We start from the raw sequence: 19724 nt of genomic DNA, 5'->3' as shown, positions 1-19724 counted from the left end.
TTTAGTTGGTCGTGCTAACGTAATAATAGTCGTGAGGCATTAAATTCAACGTTTCAGAGTGTATTTGGAAGTACCAGAACAGTCACAGAATCTTCATTTTAAGCAATTCCTCTCAGGAGGGCGACTCACCAAGTGCCGCTGAAAAGATATATGTACAGGCACACGAGTGGGAACGGTCTGTCTCTTTTACCCTCATAAAAAAGATCGGTATTCTCAAACGCTTCCCCCTCTCATATAAACTATTCTAGAAGCTGAAAAGGAGATCAGTCGGGCTTTCATAAGTGTCTTTCACATTCATGGTGCAGAAGCCTTGTCGAACTATTACTAGGCTCATAAAACTAACCATGAAAATGCCCACAACTCCTACCAAAGCCTTATCAAATGGGTGTGTGTAAGCCCCAAAATGTTTAGGAATATGGGCCAAAGTGCAAGACCTTCCAAGAATCCTCTCCCCTGCCGGGCCATCTAGCAGGCACTAAACGGCTGCACACAGACGTCACTACAGCCCTTTACAGGTCGGCGTCCCCCACGGGTGAAGCCGCGGCGCTGTTTGTCCACCCATCGCGGCGGCGACTTTGAGTGTGTGTCATGGCATGCGGTCGAGCGTGACGGCTCTCAACACCCGTCCTCCTCCTCTACCGCCCATCTTCACCTCCTCAACTTAAATCCTCCTCCTCCTCCTTCTCAACTTAGCTCCTCCTCCTCCTCCGTCATGCGAGTCATTCTTCCCGGTACCGCTGGGTGGGCGTGCCGACATAAGGGTCCAGAGGCTGTTTCACGCTGCGCTCTGTCTCTATTCATCCCTGCAGGAGTATTTCACTGCTCCATTCACTGCAACAGAACTATTTCACCATTTACTCGACACACACACACACACACACACACACACACACACACACACACACACACACACACGTTCCTTCTTCTATTCCTGGCGTTCCTTCGGTGTGCTTCCTGGCAACCGTTGCGTTAAAGACTGCTCCGTCAGCCCTTCCTCCCCGGCGCTGCCCACCCAGTAAGTGAACGTTCCCAGGGCGGGGCGAAGAGGAACAGGTGTGTGAGGCTCCCCACGGCTCCCTTTCCCTCTCGGTGTGCCAATATGTTTTTTACTGTTATTATGTGAAGCTTTCCCTCTACCCAACAGTGTCTTGTTCTAGTTGGTATGTTGCATGTTGAAATCAATCTCTCTCTCTCTCTCTCTCTCTCTCTCTCTCTCTCTCTCTCTCTCTCTCTCTCTCTCTCTCTCTCTCTCTCTCTCTCTCTCTCTCTCTCTCTCTCCTGAAGGGAAAGGAACAAGAGAGAGAGAGAGAGAGATTTACATAGATTTACATAGAAAATCAGACCACACAGACCCCTTGGTCCAGACTTGGTGGTCTGTCCTTAAACCTAAGTGATTTTACATTAATCAGAAGACTCCAAAACGTTGCATTTCTACTCTAGTTGATATTAAGTTGAAGGAAGTGACGGTCGAGCTTATTTTTGAAGGAGTCAATCGTGTTACACTGGACCACTGATGATGGGAGCTTATTCCATTCTCGCACTACAACGTTGGTGAAGAAAAATTTGGTGCAGTCTGAATTTACTTGTCTACATCTGAGTTTTACGCCATTGTTCCTCGTGCGCAAAGTGTCATCGATCATAAACAATGTTGATCTGTCTACATTCGTGAAACCATTAAGTATTTTAAAACATTCGATCAGTTTTCCTCGGAGGCGACGTTTCTCAAGAGAGAACATGTTAAGGGTAGAAAGCCTTTCTTCGTAGGATTTGTTGCGCAAGGAAGGGATAATTTTCGTTGCCCGACGCTGAACACCTTCTAATTTAGCAATATCCTTTGCATGGTGGGGAGACCAAAACTGTACCGCATATTCCAAGTGGGGTCTGACTAAACTGTTGTAGAGCAGGGAGTATTACATCTTTATTCTTAAATAAAAGTTTCTTTTAATGAAGCCCAACATTCTGTTCGCTTTATTTGCTGCATCGATGCATTGCTGTGAGAATTTGAGGTTTGACGCGATTTTGACCACCAAGTCCTTGACGCATTGAACGCATTTGAGTTTAACGCCGCGCATTTCGTAATCAAACTTTTTATTCCTCGTTCCAACTTGAAGGACCTGGCACTTGTCTACGTTAAAGGGCATCTCCCATCTATCCGACCAAGCTGAAATTTTGTGCAAATCCTCTTGGAGGCTTTGCCTGTCTTCGTCAGTGAGAACCGAGTTACCAATCTTTGTGTCGTCTGCAAATTTACTAATGCGGTTATTGAGTCCAACATCCACGTCGTTGATGTAAATAATGAAGAGCACTGGGCCAAGAACCGAGCCCTGAGGACGCCACTAGTGACAGGCGCCCACTCTGAGTTAAATCCGTCAATCACTACTCTTTGTTGTCTGTTGCTCAACCAATTCGCGATCCATTGGTTTACCTGACCGTCAATACCTATTTGTTTTAATTTGTAAAGTAATTTATGATGCGGGACTTTATCAAACGCTTTCTGGAAATCAAGATAGACTACGTCCAGTGATTTGGTTACGTCATAAACAGTGAAGAGGTCGTTATGAAAGGTTAATAGATTTGATAGGCAGGATCTTTTATTTCGGAAGCCATGTTGTGAGTCCCCAATTAATGAGTGGCTTTCAAGGTAACTCACAATTTTGTCTCTAATTATGCCCTCAAGTAGCTTACCTACAACCGAAGTTAGACTAATGGGCCTGTAATTACCTGGTACTTTTTTGTCTCCTTTCTTAAAAATCGGTGTCACGTTAGCCTTTTTCCAATCTGAAGGGACAATGCCTTGTCGCAAGGACATATTGAATACGGTTGTGAGGGAGGAGAGTATTTCGCTCTTAGTTTCTTTCAGCAGAGTTGGATATACTTTATCAGGTCCAGGACTTTTATTTGTTTTAAGTGATTTGAGGGCTTTAAGGACTTCATCGGGTTTTATTTCAAAGTTAGACAATGCATGCTCGGGATTTACATTAGTACTGGTGTTGGTGGTGGTGGTGGGAGGACTGTTATTATTAAACACCGAGGAAAAGTAATTATTTAATAGGTTTGCAACGTGTTGGCTGTCAGTCACTAGTGCACCGTCGCTGTTTATTAAAGGTCCAATTCCACTTCTGATCGCCTTTCTGTTGTTTATGTAACTGAAGAAGGATTTCGGATTATTTTACAGTTGGCTGCAATATTTACTTCATATCTACGCTTTGCCTGATGCACTAATCTTTTACTCGTCGCCTTGCATCATTGTAAAGTCTAATGTTTTCGGGCGTGCTTTGGTCTTTCTTTAACCTGTAAGACAATTTTCTCTCCTTGACTGAGTGTTTAATTTCGCTATTAAACCAAGGTGGACTTTATTAGTGTTAATTCGCTTCTCGCACAAGGGGACAAATGTGTCCTGCTGAGTGAGTAAGTGATTTTAAAGTTTAGCCAGGCGTCCTCTGCATTGCCGTCATCTGATAGTTGCATATCTATTAGTTTTCGTCGGATTTCTACGAAGTTGGCTCTTTTGAAATTGGGCACCTTAACTTTATTTTCAGTCACCGATGTTTGAGCTCTAATGTCAACGCGCACTAGTTTATGATCGCAGGAACCGAGGTGTTCTCCTACCGTGACATTACTGACTAGGTTATCTTGGGTCGCTATAACAAGGTCAAGTATGTTATTTTGTCGAGTTGGTTCAGAAACCATTTGGCTTAGATAATTTTCCTCTAGAAATTCGATCATTCTATGGGACTCACCTTCTGTACCCGACAGTGTCGCCCAGTCGATATGGGGAGGTTAAAGTCTCCTAGTATCAGTGAGTCGCTGTTATTAAGTGACTGCCTTAAGACGCTGTACATTTCAAGATCGCCATCAAGTGATTGCCCCGGAGGCCTGTAAGTGACAGATATATTTAAATTGACTTTTGCAATGTTTACTCGCACGCACAAGTGTTCAACGTTACTGTTTCTTGGTGTTTTGTCAGTAGGTTGCAAGTAGCTTTTGACAAAAAGGGCGACACCACCCCCTCTACGGTTTACACGATCATTGTTGAAGAATCTGTAGCCATCTATGTTATATTCGGAACTTAAATCAATATTAGTGGTGTCGATAAATGTTTCGGTTATAGCAATTACGTCAAAGTTTTCTGTCAGAGCAAGAGAGAGAGAGAGAGAGAGAGAGAGAGAGAATAGTTATACATGATCTCACAACTGAGCCTCTAGAGCACCTCGTGTATAAGTCGTGGGTGGGGCGACCACAGACTGGTGGCGGGACAGGGCGTAGCGGGTGTCTGGGGCATCGTGGCGGCGGGGGCGTGAGGGGCGCCCCGAGGCTGCGGGTGCCCATCCTTATGGCAGAGCGGCGGCTCTCTTCCCCGGCGAAGGAGTAGCGGCGGTGATCCTCGGGGTCTTGTGTATCCGTCGGGACATGGCCGGGCGCCCAGCTGAACCTCCTCTTCTCGCTGGACGCCCAGGAGAGACGCTTCTTACACTTGGGGATGTTGACGCAGGAGGCGGTGCGCGGGTACAGCGTCAGCCTCTCCGAGGAAGACGAGCGTGACCTGTGGCCCCACGAGACACGTCTGTTATTCAAGACAACAGTGGCCTGGCAGACAGAAGTTGGTAAGCCTTTGTGGAGTATTTCCCCAGCAGCCCAGGACGACCTTTTCTTGGTGTAAGGAAGCCTCTCTACTGCCTTATTGGCATACCACTCGGGTTCAACGTAAGAAAGGCGGGCGCGGGCGCCGGGCAAGACGACAGTTGGGGATTCCGGCTGCTTGCCAGAGGAGAACGACACTCGCTTGGAACTTCCTGAAGACTTGATGTCTGGCATCGCTTCTTTATCCCCGGTGCCGTCTCTGGTCTTCAAGCATCCTTGCAGGTCTTCAATGGCTTTAATCTTACGAGAGTTTTCAATATTATGCCTAACCTCCTCTCGGTTCACATTGTCGCACGAGATTCCCATAGTACGTGTCTTCATCTTCTCTGCTTTTTCAATATTGTTAACCTTCTGGGAGTTCATTGAGAAGGCCTGCGTGCCCATCACAACAGAGGAGCTCCTGAGACGATAAGCGTTCCCATCCTCCTCCGGGAGGGACGGAAGGGAGAACCCTCGACCCTCACACACCGTGCGCCGCCACCTAGGCTGCGATGTGAAGGCCTCCAGGAGGGATTGGCCCGAAAAATTAACGTTCTTCAGGTATGTATTGCTTCCTGGCCCTCCTGCGACAGTATATTTTCTCGTGTGGGAAGGTAAGCCAAGAGGAGCCGTCGAGAATGCCGTCTGCTGGGCATAGTATCCTGGAGGCCGCCCGCCCTCGCTCCCGACACTAACGATAGCGGCGTACACTGATCGCCTGGGGGCAGTGTAGCCACTCGTGGGCGTCTCCAGTAGCCAGGGGCACGACAGGCGGCTCCTGGGGACATGGCTCACGTGTAGTTCCTCTTCGGACCTCTTGTTTATCGATGATGCCCCAGGGCGTGGGCAAGAAGCGGCAGGGTCAGATTGTACAGAGAGTGTTCCTGAGCGGGGCTGTGAGAGGGTGTGGCGAGGCACAGTGAGGGGAAGGGACTGCGGGCCCCGATGCCTAGGAATGGGAATTCTGGAAGTCAATGATGTGTTGGTCTTCTCCATTTGGTATTTGTGAGTTGCTTTGTTTGTATTTCAAGGTGTCAGGTGTGATGAGCAGTATTTCCTCCGGGTTTTCTTTTATCTTTTTCGGCGAGCCACGTCTCACTGTGTTTCCGTGGTCCTTGGAGTCGCTAAGGGGTGTGTACTCATGATGGCCTAGGCACTAGAACTATACTAATTTTCAGTCTTGTAGGCCTACCAGACTGGCTGCAGAGGTGGCCTTAAAGAGTAACCTCGAATCTAAGAAAGTTTACGTTACGTCAGTTCCACCAAGTCTCTTATATACCTTTTCAAGTCCATGTTATTATACTTTTTTCCACAGAAACAAAACACATAGACGCAAGTTAGGCACACGATCTTCTGGGTGTTTCTCTTTTATAATCATCAAATAACTTGTCACCATATTACTGTATCAAAGAGTCACACACAACAACGATTCGGAAAGCCAACATTGCCAGCGGGAGGGAAGGTTCGTGGTGAAGGGGACGTTCTCGCTTTGTTTTGGATCACTTGTTTTCCTGTGCCACGCATCGCTCAGCCAAGTCTCGGTCTGCCGTCAGCACTCGTAACCAAAGCTTGCGACGTCACTGCTCGCTGTCTCACACACACACGCCACTCGAAGCACCATCAAATGTTTACACAGCTTCCAGAAGTCGATGTTCCTCCCTCGTCACCGAAAGTGTTGTGATCTGGAGCCAATGGTTTTTGACACTGCAGACTTTCAGGTGTGTCCGAACCCCGCCACACCTGCTCGAACACTTCCTTCCTCAGTGTCCAGCGCGGCCCAGCAAAACGCACAGGCCGCGTTGCACTCCAGACTAACATGAGTGTAAGTCATTTTGCGCAGTGGTACAAGTGAATGTAACTGTAAATTCCCAGCAATTGTTGCGGAAAAGCTTAACGGCACATTTCACCGCGATCTTACAAAGGTGCCAGTCAGGTTCACGCTCCCACCAACATGTCTCAGCCTTGGGGACTCACCTTACACTCTCTCCCATTTTCTTTCTCAACATGCCCCCCCCTCTCCCCCGCCCCAACGTACACGTCTACCGAATCACAAGTATATGTCCACATATACCCACTTGGCGCCGAACACCCACTTCCGGGTAAACGATTAACACGTATATACTTGGAGCACCTCCTAATAGACTAAACATAACGTACTAGAACTTACGATGACAATAATAAATACAAAAGTGATGAAAAAGGTGTACAGTGATGAGGGAACACACACACACACACACACACACACACACACACACACACACACACACACACACGGGGGGGATGGGGGGCATTTCTTCATTGCTTACCTACCGGAGGCGCGTCAGAAAGGAAGAGGCGCAGCAAAACGTGCTCGGGGACGCTGCATTAAGGTGACGCAATACAGGAACCTCTTGCGTCTGTGTGTGTGTGTGTGTGTGTGTGTGTGTGTGTGTGTGTGTGTGTTGGCTTTCCCTATGACTAGGCAACATAAACATGCACATCACATTCAATTAGCTCATGCTTGTATATATCGAACGTTTTGTATGTATTGTATGAGCTTGTCTGTCTCCCTGTCCTTGCTTTTCTCTCTCTCTCTCTCTCTCTCTCTCTCTCTCTCTCTCTCTCTCTCTCTCTCCACACCCACCCACCCGGTTCCCAGGTGTCCATCACAACGTGTTTACGGCAGGTTTTTCCGGAAACTTTCAAAGTCCTGAGTCACCTGTGCCACCGGGCCCCATTGTGTCCCCAGACACACGCCTCGGCCGTGCACGCTGATCTATGCGCCGAACGTCACGACCAACCAAGCGAATCGTGATGGAATATGCCAAACCCAAGTGATGTTCTGGTCGTGACGCAAATAAAAAAAATAAAGTTCTCTTGGCGTGAACACAATACAAGGGTCGATGGGAACACTTTTTTTTTTATTGGAAGGGAGTCGGTCAAGGATCCAACTAAACAAATGACAAAAAAAAAAAACAGCAAAACGCCGCTCCAACAAAAAGAGAATGGAAGTTAAATAAAATCGTTGTGTGTGTGTGTGTGTGTGTGTGTGTGTGTGTGTGTGTGTGTGTGTGTGTGTGTGTGTGTGTGTGTGTGTATGTGTGCAAGGGTGTATACGAACCAACGAGAGACGACGAATTACCGGAGCGCCAATACAACGGAAGAGTGATTGCTGTCGACCAAAACATCCATTCCAACAATCGCGAAATCTTATTAAGGAGACGGAATGTGAACGAAGGGAGGGGAGGAACAGGGGAACGAATGGCGGGTAAGGGAGTGGGAGTGGATGAAATAAAAATGGATTGTTAGGGGGTGCAGACGGCTGGGGAAAGCTGGGGACGGTGAAGGAGGAGACAAACATAGAGAGGCAGGGCAGCGGCAGGGGGGATAGTAGAAGAGTGTTGGTGGGACAGAGAACTGGAGGCAGCGGGGCAAGGGGCAGGCATGGTGGATAGGGGCAGGAACTGATATACAACTCATGATAGTGTAGCTGTGACCTTTCTTTCTCTTTCTTTCTTTCTTCTTCCATTTCTTTTCCTGTTTCCTCTTTTCCCTTTCTTTTCCAGGGCAGAGGTGTTGGTGGGACTGAGATCGATACTTATAGACGCTTCAGACTCCCACATTAATTATTCCTAAAGGCTAAAATGAGGTTAAATGCATTCTCATGAGTGTTTTTTTTTTTAGGTTCATTCATACATTTAGACGCTTCAGACTCCCACATTAATTATTCCTAAAGGCTAAAATGAAGTTAAATGCGTTCTCATGAGTGTGTTTTTTCAGGTTCATGGTACAGAAGCCTTGTCAAACTGCCACGAGGGTTAAAATACTACCCCTTCTAGGAAAGCCTTGCTAAATGTGTGTGCTTGGCTGACAAAATGTTGGCCGAGAGGATTGGAGACGGCGGGGGAAAGGGACAAACATGGTGGAAGGGCCAGGGCAGGGCAGGGCAGGGGTAACGGGGTGTTGGTGGGGCAGAGGGCTGGAGACAAGGAGTGTGTGGAAGGGATAGGCATGGTGGTAAGGGGCATGGCAGGGCAGGGCAGGGGTTACGGGGTGTTGGTGGGGCAGAGGGCTGGAGACAAGGGGTGTGTGGAAGAGATAGGCATGGTGGTAAGGAGCATGGCAGGGCAGGGCAGGGGTTACGGGGTGTTGGTGGGGCAGGGGGCTGGAGACAAGGGGGGGTGGAAGGGATATACATGGTGGTAAGGGGCATGGCAGGGCAGGGGTTACGGGATGATGTTGTATAAATAAGTCAGCCATTATCAGATTTCCCCCAGGAGGCGCCAGTCAGGGGTGAGACGCCCTCCTTGTCTCTCTTTCCAACCCCGGACTCCTGCCTCGCCGCACTCCCCCGAGAACACATTCAGTCAAGGCTCAGTCCTGCCCGAAGCGACCCAAATATATCCGCTGTCCTGCGCGAAAGGCTCTGATTAAACTAGACTTCTCCCATTCTGCCGCGACCACAAATCTTATTTAACTCTCTCTGCCTCTGTCTCTGCCTGTCTCTGTCTCTCTCTCTACCTGTCTCTGCCTCTCTCTCTACCTCTGTCTCTGCCTCTCTCTCTACCTCTGTCTCTGCCTCTCTCTCTACCTCTGTCTCTGCCTCTCTCTCTGCCTCTGTTTCTGCCTGTCTCTGCCTCTCTCTGCCTCTCTCTCTACCTCTGTCTCTGCCTCTCTCTCTCTGCCTCTCTCTCTGCCTGTCTCTGCCTCTCTCTCTACCTCTGTCTCTGCCTCTCTCTCTGCCTGTCTCTGCCCCTCTCTCTACCTTAACTGTGGCCACCCGGGCATGACACACACACACACACACACACACACACACACACACACACACACACTCTTGGCAGACTAATTACTGAACGACGAAGACGAAGACAATATATAAACGACGAGGCAGCCGAGAAAGCGACACTATAGTTTCTGCTTGGCATTTAAAGCGGGTTAAAAATGCGGCTCCGCGGTGTAGTGGTTAGCGTCCCTAACTACGAAATCTGCGGGCATGGGTTCGAATCCTGGCCTGGGTAGTCGGCGAGCAGACCACCCAGCTATTCATCCTTCGTTTCGGGATGGTTGATAAATGGGTACCTGGGGAAACCTGGGTAAGGTAAACTGTGGTAACCAACTGTGATTTAAATAACCTGGATGTCACCATGTCCGTGGGCCAACGAGACGGAGATGAGCACCGCCGCAACGCGCAGCTTTACCGTATGCTCTCAACTTAACCTTTACTTTACTAAAATGCGGTTAGGTTAGGTTAGGTTAGTTTAGGTTAAGTTAGTTAAGTCTTGAGTGCGCTTAAGTCATTGATTAAGGGCCCATGCAGCTGAGTTAATAGTATAAGAACACTCTACACCACAACAATGCCGTGGCATGAGAACAAATACATATTGCGGGAACACACAGTGAACAATTGAATTAAAAAAAACGAACCAAACCAGCACAAAGGAAACACAAAGGCGATTCAATAAAGATGCTAATTAAATTCATGCACCATAATTGAATCGATAACCAACAAATTAACGTTCACAGAGGAGGAAAATAAGAGCAACCTTTTATCCACCTATCATCTTTTTATCTATTTATCAATCTATCTATCTATAGGACCGGTTTCAGCTCCCACACTTTAAGCTGCAATAGGAGGAATGAAGCAGATACGTGAAAGCCTTCTAGGAACACTACACAGGATACCGTCCCCCTTCTCTCTCTCTCTCTCTCTCTCTCTCTCTCTCTCTCTCTCTCTCTCTCTCTCTCTCTCTCTCTCTCTCTCTCTCTCTCTCTCTCTCTCTCTCTCTCTCTCTCTCTCTCTCTCTCTCTCTCTCTCTCTCTCTTCCCTTCCCTTCCCTTCTCTTCTTCCATTTCCTCCTTCCCTTTCTTCTCTTCTCCTTCTCTTCTCTTCTCTTCCCTCTTCTTCCCTTCCCTTCCCTTCCTTCCCTTCCCTTCTTCCTCTCTCTCTCTCTCTCTCTCTCTCTCTCTCTCTCTCTCTCTCTCTCTCTCTCTCTCTCTCTCTCTCTCTCTCTCTCTCTCTCTCTCTCTCTCTCTCTCTCTCTCTCTCTCTCTCTCTCTCTCTCTCGTTCAGTGGCTCCCTCCCCTGCAGCTTCAAGCATCCTCCAGCCTCAAGCGAGCCATTCCTCCACCTCTGCCACATTCACTCGGCGGATCCACTCCCACGACCGCCTTGCTCCCACCGGCCATTCCACTAATTCGTCGGGTTGGCTCTTACGGCGACTGCAGGAGACCGACTGGGCTTAATGTAATTGCGATGCCAAGCCAAACTTTCCCTCTCTCTCTCTTTCTCTGTATTTGTCCGTCTCTCTCTCTCTCTCTCTCTCTCTCTCTCTCTCTCTCTCTCTCTCTCTCTCTCTCTCTCTCTCTCTCTCTCTCTCTCTCTCTCTCTCTCTCTCTCTCTCTCTCTCTCTCTTGCGTTGGTTAATTCCATGGGTCCGGAAAATAATCAACACAATAGGAAGGTCTTTTGCGGGAAGGGAGGAAGGGAAGGAATTAAGGGAACGCACGCAGGAAAGGCTGAAAAATAGGTCAGCAGGGGAGGGAGGTCACGATGGGTCACAGAGGAGGAAGAGAGGGAAGAAGGGAGGAAGGGGAAGGGAGGAAGGGGAAGGGAAGGGAAGGTCACGACGTCGATCGAGGAATTACTTATCAGGGTCACGCTTTCCTCAATTTCCTCCTCCAGGCACGAGCAACCAAAACAGCAAAGGTGACGGCGGAAGTGTGTGTGTGTGTGTGTGTGTGTGTGTGTGTGTGTGTGTGTGTGTGTGTGTGTGTGTGTGTGTGTGTGTGTGTGTGTGTGTGTGTGTCAGGGGCATGGGGATTGGGGGAGGGGGGCAATGAACGTGAGAACACTCGGGTTACTGACAATAAAGAGACAAAAGACGCAAGGAACGAGCGAATCTTTTCCTGCAATTGGCCAAGAGTGGATTCTTCCGTTATACTTTTTTTTCTTTATGCGGGGCGAAGTGTGAGGGAGGGGAGGGGGGGGGGTGAGGGAGGAGGGGGAGAGTGTGAGGGAAGGGAGGGGGGTGAGGGAGGGGAGGGGGGAGTGTGAGGGATGGCGGGGGGGTGAGGGAGGGAGGAAGGTAAAGTAAGGCAGTAAAAGTCAGTGTGCGTCCTTAGGTTGCGTTTCTTCCTTTCCAGTCACCATCCCCCCCTCGAAGCACACACACACACACACACACACACACACACACACACACACACACACACACACACACACACACAAGGGACGACTAGGAGGTGGTGATGAACAACGAGACTGGCAACACTACATGCTAGAACACTGAGAGGCAGAGGAGGCTTCGAGATAGATGGCTGGGTAGATGTTCTGGAAACTAACGGCTTTGAATTTCATATATTTCTGGCAGTGGTATTCCTGGACTTCCCGCCTCCGTGGTGAAGTGGTTGGCACGCCTGACTGCGAATCTGCGGATCTGAGTTCAAATCCCAGCCTGGGCAGTCAGTGAGCAGCACACACAGCTGTTCATCCTGTCTTTCGGGCTCGTAGATAAAAGAGTACCTGGGGAAACCTGGGGAAGGTAAACTGTGGTAACCCGGATGTTGTACTTGCTCTGTGCCCGGGATAATGGATCCTCACCCTTCATGGGCTCAAGGACCAATGATACGGAGATGAGCACCGCGGCCACGCAGTTTATTCTGTATACTACCAGCTATCTTTATTCCCGGACAGTGTAACCCATGAATTCAGCGCCGTCTTGATGCTTCCTAATTTTCTGAAGTGAATGAACGAGGTAAGGAGAAGTATTTTGTGTTCTACCAGTGAGTATGAGTCTATAATATACATACCTCTCTTGGGAAGGCAAACCAGCCCCTGACAAGAGCGTGTGAGGATGGTATATTATGCACGCAGCCTCCACTCCCGACCTGTATCTTCACTGGACCGTGACTCTTTCGTAATGCTTTTATTTTATTTTATCGAGCCGCGTCCTTAGTCTCCCAGCCGCCACAGCCTTGTTAAGCTTAAACATTTAACGACTAAACGCACATTTTTCTACGGTCTGGTCTTCTCATGGCAGAACCGGTTTAGGATGCTGACTTGATCGTACCAGAATTGCATGTGATGATAAAAATATGGTACAATATACCCAAACATTCGCTACACGTGACCCAGAGTTCAGCTCCATTAGGGTAAGAAAAGGTTTGTGCGAAAAGCCAAACAATTCAGAAAATAAATAAGGCATCGTTACTTTGAATTCAGTGGACCGAGACCTACAATTCACAGCATTACTCGGGAATATATATATTTTCCACATTTTTTCCATATATATTATCATAGCGCCAAGCTCTCCATCCTTAAAAGCCGTTAGGAACTGTGTGTGTGTGTGTGTGTGTGTGTGTGTTGGTGGTGGTGGTGGTGGGGGGGGTTGAGGAAGCGCCGCATTCCTCAGTGCTCTCAAATCAAAGTTACTTTACCTCCAACTATTCAAAACATAGCCTCACAAGATGTCTCGTCAAACTTTAAGAGTGCCAATAACAACTGCACAAATACTGACAACAAAATCAACAACACCGCCAGCTGTAGTATTGGTTGCTGCTGCTGCTCTCTACGACCACGAACAATAGGCGTCAAGACAATTACCTTCAGATGGCATGCGTGTCAAGGTCTTGCTTAACTCCCTCCCTTACAACACTGCAAAGCTGGGAAATCACTGCAAGAACGGGAGAACATCAGCATTGTCTTGCGACCCGAGGGAATGTATGGATCCACAGTCACATAGTAATTGACGGCTCTCGTGGACTCATCGCTGCCCCTGAATTACGAAGAGACTTTTCAAACGACAAACAACACCACCTCTTAGTTATGTTTATCTTGAACAAAACAGAATGATAGCATGACCCTTTTCTTTTCCTGTTCAGCTCCCCATCAGCTTTATGATATCTGGTTATAGCGTCACCGAAGGTCGGACCCGCCCTGTGGTCCCACGGAAACTTTTAGTACTGTTTTTCTTTCCGATCATATAGTCAATAGGGATCCTACACGACGGCATGCAAATCGAAGCATGGAATGTTACTGTCAATCGAAAAAGGTGGGGACGCACTTTTGGCCGCGCGTGCCATTTAAAACCTCAATATTCTTCACCCAAGATTGACATTTTTGATCGACTGTACCAAACAGGGTTATGCATAAGAAAAAAGTAACCCATCCGAGGAGAAAGTACTCGTATCAACTGATCTGTGGAAGTAATCGCGAATCCGTGCTCTCCTCATCACACCTCCGTCAGGGCGCGCCTCCTCCAGAATGTCATTAGCGTAATTACCAGGAAAGATAATTAGACTACGCTGTCGATGGTTTGCATGCGTTTGAGAGCCTGGTATCATTATGATTTTCTTTTCAGCTGAGTTTTGATCCCTGTGAGCCCTGGCGGGTCTGCTCTTAATGGCGCTGGTTCGACGGGGTTCACGAGGCCACGCAAAGCAGAATCTACCGCCTCATCAAGTAGTTTTGGATCGTTAGTTGCCACATATATCTGAAGAGAGAGTCACCCGATCCACCTCCAGTCTATAATTGCGGGGGGGTGGGGGGGGGTGGAGGGGGTGAAGGGGGGGGAGCAATTGCAGCTCCGGTGGGGAAGGATGTGAATGTTTGCTGCGATGGCAACGGGGGCGACTTGAGCTGCTGCGTGAAGACGATGCTACTACTTCTGTTGCTGATACTGCCACTACTACTACCACCTCTACGACTATATGTATACTATTACTATTACTACTACTACTATTACGACGACGACGACGACGCTACTGCTGTTGCTGCTTTTTCTGCTGCTACTAATACACTGCATTGTTAATAGTAATAACAATATAATTTTCATCACTATCATCATCACAACCATCATCATCATCTTTACTTGCAGGCTGTATGAGGTAGTAGCTACTACAATGAATGACAATAAGGAGTTTTTTCACTATTTAATTCCACCTGCGTCTCCAACATTTTTTTCCCGCCTCGCTGTCACTACAAATGCAGGCGCAGCTGCCAGTCAACGCCTCACCTGCCAGGCGACTAGAGGGCTCGGGGCTCGGGGCCACCTGAGGGTCACGACGCATAGCAGGTCACTTCCTCCAGGAGGCTGATGCTGCCGGTGCCGAATCATGACTTCATTACGGTTCACTGCACTTGTTAATATTAAATGGAAAAATAAGTAACAGGACAAAATCTCTACATGATGATCCTATTTCTTTCCTCTTTTACCCCTAGTTTGTTGTCTTACTTCGCTGTGCTTCACGAGTCAGATGCAGTCGCTCGCAGTTATTACGTTCAAAATGGCGAATAATATTAATATCGGACCAAACACTTTGCATCAACACCCTCTTTTTCTCATTTGTCCCCTGATCTCGCCTTTCCTCGAAATTACTCAGACAGCCCCTGCACTTCCTCCTGCGGCCCCGGAAGGCGTTTGCGTGCTTTACGAGAACACCGTCGCGGGGACTAAGCTCACCCACACCGCCTGGAGTCCTGGCCTGGAGGATGACGAGAAGGAGGGGGCGAGACGAACCAGTGTTAGGAAGAGGGTGAGGGAGAAAGGAAGACAGACAAAGAGAGGAAGACAGGTGAGCATGCAAACATATAGACAGAGGCGCACACAGGCAGACAAAAAGAAGAAAAAATAGACGGATCAGAGTTGTGAGGAGTGGGTGACGCGAGAGGGTAAGACAGACAGAGAGACAGGCAGGCAAACAGAATGAAAGAAAGAAGAAAAAAAAGAAGGAAGAAAGGAAAGAAAGAAAAAAATAAAATAGAAAGAAAGGTAGATGGATAGATAACACACACACACACACATACACACACACACACACTAAAAATATAAGATGAAAACTCTATTTGAACGAAGCCAAACGCATGCCCATGAAAAGACTTGAGTGTTTGTTATTATAATAGAGCGGCGGGATGCGGATGAGCAACTCTGGAATGTGGAAGACGAAGGGAGAGCAGCGGCGGGGCTCGTGTGGAGGAGGAGGCGTGGACTGTCTCCCGGTCTCTCCAGGGGCTGAGTCGGGGCATGTTGCGGGACGAGGGACGATGATCGTAACGGGCGCTAACTATACAGCAGCGAGCTTTTGTCTCCTGGGTGTGTCGTGCTGGCAGGTGAGGTCAGCTTGGTATCACTGGGTCTCGGAAGTGGAAAGCAAGTGAAGGAGGAGGTAAGGGACACAGGAACTTGATGAGAGGGAAAAAGAGCAGCTTCGGAAGTGACTCATAAAGGTGCGATGTAACAGAAAGGTTGTCTAGGTATATTAGCGGAATTATTGACACTTACTATTGAGGAGGAGGTAAGAGACGCAGGATATCGATGTAAAAAGGGGAAAAAGATGAAATATGGTGATTGCTAGCATCGGAAAAGACTCATTAACGTGCGAGGTAACAGAAGGGTTGTCTTGGTATATTAATAGAGTTTTAGCACTAACTATTGAGGGGTGAGCTGTTCCTTTACTATGGACACACACACACACACACACACACACACACACACACACACATGCTCGTCTCTCTTCCCCCGGCTCTCCCCCCTTCCCCCGTCCCCTAACAGCGTACACGAAAGATCGGCAGTAAAAATCTGGAAAGTAAACTCTCCCTGTAATTTTGTCAACACTTGAAAATTAATTAAATACTCTCTCTCTCTCTCTCTCTCTCTCTCTCTCTCTCTCTCTCTCTCTCTCTCTCTGTTGTGTTGTTTTTCTGTGTTCTTTCCTTCTGTGTTGTTTTCCTCCCCCTCGCCCTCCCCGCTGTCACTGTCTTCCTCCCTGAGCAGCAGACGACAAACAAGACCATCAAGAGAGATCCTACGTCCAGTAACTTCAGATCGCGCACGGTCTTGGCGTTGAAAGTATTGCCGTGAACAGCTCCTCAGTGTCGGGTATATTTTTGCTAATAGACTATAATAATTAAAACCGTCCCCCGAATGTTGGAATGTTACAGACTCATGTGACGTTCGAGAGAGCTTAGTTGGCTTGTGTCACCAGCGTGGGAGGTTTCCATCTACCCGGCTCAACTTAACTGTGGCTTTCGTGCGCGCAATTTTAATAAACAGGTGCAGGTGCAGGTGCATGTACACACACACACACACACACACACACACACACACACACACACACACACACACACACACACAAGGAAAAAGTGGACCCAACGCACACACCATCGCGCTGTATCAGTTTATTTTCACCCGACGAGGTGCAAATGAGTATACGACTTGGCTGAAAAGGTGTGGAGTGTTTGGGTATCCATCTCCCTCGTGCGGTGTACATTAACTTTCCTCTCCTTGTATGTAACGTAAGTACCGTAAACCTGTCCCCACACACGCCCTCCGTGCCCTCAGCCCACTTATGTTCCGGGCGAGTACTGGTTCGGGCGCCTCGCATTCACGCATCCACCACAACGCCCCCCGCGCGCACCGCCTTATATGCGTTGTTCCATTTCACTTATTATTATCTCCGTGGTGAGTCAGCCGCAACAGCAGCCACACCACCCGTCCCGAGGCAGTGTTGGCGTGCTGGCAAGGGTCACTGGCGGCGTGGCTCCTCGACCGTGACCACTCCCTCCCACATCCTTTCTTTACAACAGAGGCCCCACCCCGCCCCGCCCCGCCATGTGTCTCTTGCCGATATTAATTATTCGTCAAACTCCTCCAGCGGTGCTCTTATCAAGATACTCATCTATACTCTCTTCAGCACCTTCCTTGCCCAACCCACCCCCTCGTTACGTCGCCTAGTGTCTCTTTCTTGTATACGAATTATTCGCCAAACTCCTCCAGCGGTGTCCACATCAAGATACTCATCTACGCTCCCTTCAACACCTCCCTCGCTTCACAAGTGTCCTTCTGCCCAGCCACTCGCCGCCCCGCCCAGTATCTCTTTCTTGCACGAGACATTCGCCAAACTCCTTCGGCGGTGCTCATCCATATCTGACGAGGCCAGATCCACCTCCGCCCCACACTACACACTGCCAAGTCCACCTCCAACACGCATTATTCACTGTGAGTCAGCACAAATTAGCTCTCAAAGCCTTCATTGACTTCCAGGCATTTTTCCTCCTTTTTTTTCAACAGTCTTCTCCACGCCGCATACCCACCACCCACCTGCCCGTGTCCCCCCGCAGCTCCACCTCGGGCACGGCATTCCTTCCCTGCACCTACCCACTCCTGCCTCGCCCCTTGGGAACACTTCAGCGCCGACCCTCTGCCTGCCCCGACGCGCCCTGACACACAACAGGGTCTCACTTTCCTTTGGCCTGCCACCCAATTTGCCTTGAACCTCGTCTCTGCACCGCCTGTCAGTTGTGAGATAAAGTTGGGTTGGGTTACGTACAGGGTTGGGCTGAGATGAGTTGGGCTGGATTGGGTTGGGTTGATTCGAAGTGAGTTGGACTGGGTTGAGTTGGAGTAGGTTCGGAATGAGCTGAGTTAAGTTGGGTTGAGTTGGAATATATTGTTAGGTCAAGATTGGATTGGATTTTATTAGATCACGTCAGATTACATAAGCTTAGGCTGAATTGGATTACGTTAGCTTTTATTCGGTCAGGTTGTTAGATTAGGTAAGTTAACAATGTCGTACTTGGAACTGAAATTTCTTAAGGACGCCACGCAGCACATCGATTACTTAGCAGACGACGTCGATGAGCTGCGAAAGGATGGACACACGAACGCACGTCTCCGCCTCTACGTGCCGGGGACCGTGGGAGCGTTCCTGAGATTTAATGAATCGACAGGTGTGTGTGTAAACATGTTGATCATACCATCTCTCTCTCTCTCTCTCTCTCTCTCTCTCTCTCTCTCTCTCTCTCTCTCTCTCTCTCTCTCTCTCTCTCTCTCTCTCTCTCTCTCTCTCTCTTATCGTTTGTGTGTGTGTGTGTGTGTGTGTGTGTGTGTGTGTGTGTGTGTGTGTGTGTGTGTGTGAGAGAGAGAGAGAGAGAGAGAGAGAGAGAGAGAGAGAGAGAGAGAGAGAGAGAGAGAGAGAGAGAGAGAGAGAGATGGGTAGGTATATAGTCAAATAAAGGTGAGTTTTCCGGGACAATGTTTCAAAGGTTTACGAAGGAAAAGTTCAAGGAAACTCAGTCCGGCTGCCAGTAAGTGTTTGGAGGACGAGGAGGAGGAGGAGGAGGAGGAGGAGGAGGAGGAAGAAGAAGAGAAGGAAAGGAGAGAAGAGTCCTTATATGACCCCGAGGAAACAGGTCCACAAGGCAGAGGAATTCTCTCTCTCTCTCTCTCTCTCTCTCTCTCTCTCTCTCTCTCTCTCTCTCTCACACACACACACACACACACACACACACACACACACAATAATGCACACACACTCCCCCCCTCCTCCTCACCCCCCCCCCACACACACACAGAGCGAGAAAGAGGATAAAAAAAAAATCAAGTGAGTTTACTCCAGAAATATTTCAATACCTCGAGCGACGGAATATGAGACGCGGGGACGTATTTGATGTGGCTGGTGCGGCGGACTTCCGAAGTGTGAGCGCTGGACTGTGTGGCTGGAGGGAGGGGGAGCGGAACAGGGGAGAAGGAAGGAGGAAGAGGAAGAGATTTTGAGAATAGTATGTGTACGAAAATGAAAGTTGTGGTGTTGGGATGTGGGTCTTAGTACGTATAGGGAAATAACATGTGAAGTAAGGTGAGGTGAGGATGGGGCTGTGAGTTGGAAGTTGCGGTGTTTGGATGTGGGCCTTAGTACGTATAGGGAAATGACATGTGAAGTAAGGTAAAGTGAGGATGGGGCTGTGAGTAGCTAAGGTTAAGGTGGCAAGCGTTGGTACGTCCTGATAACAAATGTGTGTGTTTGTGTATGTGATATTACAGTGAATGCGTGCGTGAGAACTTCAATAATCTCCCGCAAACAGAGAGACGATTCATATTATGTTACAATGAACAAGCACGCACAGGCGGGGGTGATGAGAGATCGGGGGTTTTGCAGAATTTTGGGAGGACATTGAGAAAAGGAAATACACCCCACGACACACCCCTTACAATCAGTCACCCCCTCACCCTGCCATCTTCTTCCCACTTCCTTCTTGCTTCCTCCTTCCTTACCACCTCCCCACCCACCTCGACTGGCTCCAACTGGTAAAAATCCCTCCATTAAAAATTCAGGATCATGCCACA

At 48.6% G+C, this 19724-nt stretch overlaps 1 protein-coding gene across 15 annotated transcripts in view; it reads right to left on the bottom strand.

The window, feature by feature from the left end:
• LOC126995740 (uncharacterized) overlaps positions 1 to 19724 on the bottom strand; it is a 298135-nt gene that overhangs the window by 207767 nt on the left and 70644 nt on the right. For 5 of the 15 annotated variants that reach the window (XM_050855607.1, XM_050855603.1, XM_050855605.1 and 2 more), the window contains exon 1: positions 4211 to 6488. The exons of 3 other annotated variants lie outside the window; for them this stretch is intronic. In XM_050855607.1, coding sequence (XP_050711564.1) covers positions 4211 to 5616 — 1406 coding nt within the window. In that variant the 5' untranslated portion in view covers positions 5617 to 6488. Of the gene's footprint in view, positions 1 to 4210; positions 6496 to 19724 lie in introns of those variants that run through there. 7 more of the 15 variants (XM_050855606.1, XM_050855613.1, XM_050855614.1 and 4 more) reach the window with 6 other exon arrangements.

Source organism: Eriocheir sinensis, chromosome 8 (genome assembly GCF_024679095.1).
Source record: "Eriocheir sinensis breed Jianghai 21 chromosome 8, ASM2467909v1, whole genome shotgun sequence".
Lineage (NCBI taxonomy): Eukaryota > Metazoa > Arthropoda > Malacostraca > Decapoda > Varunidae > Eriocheir > Eriocheir sinensis.
The sequence above is the reverse complement of the archived record's forward strand: the minus strand, read 5'-3'. Positions and strand labels throughout refer to the sequence as shown.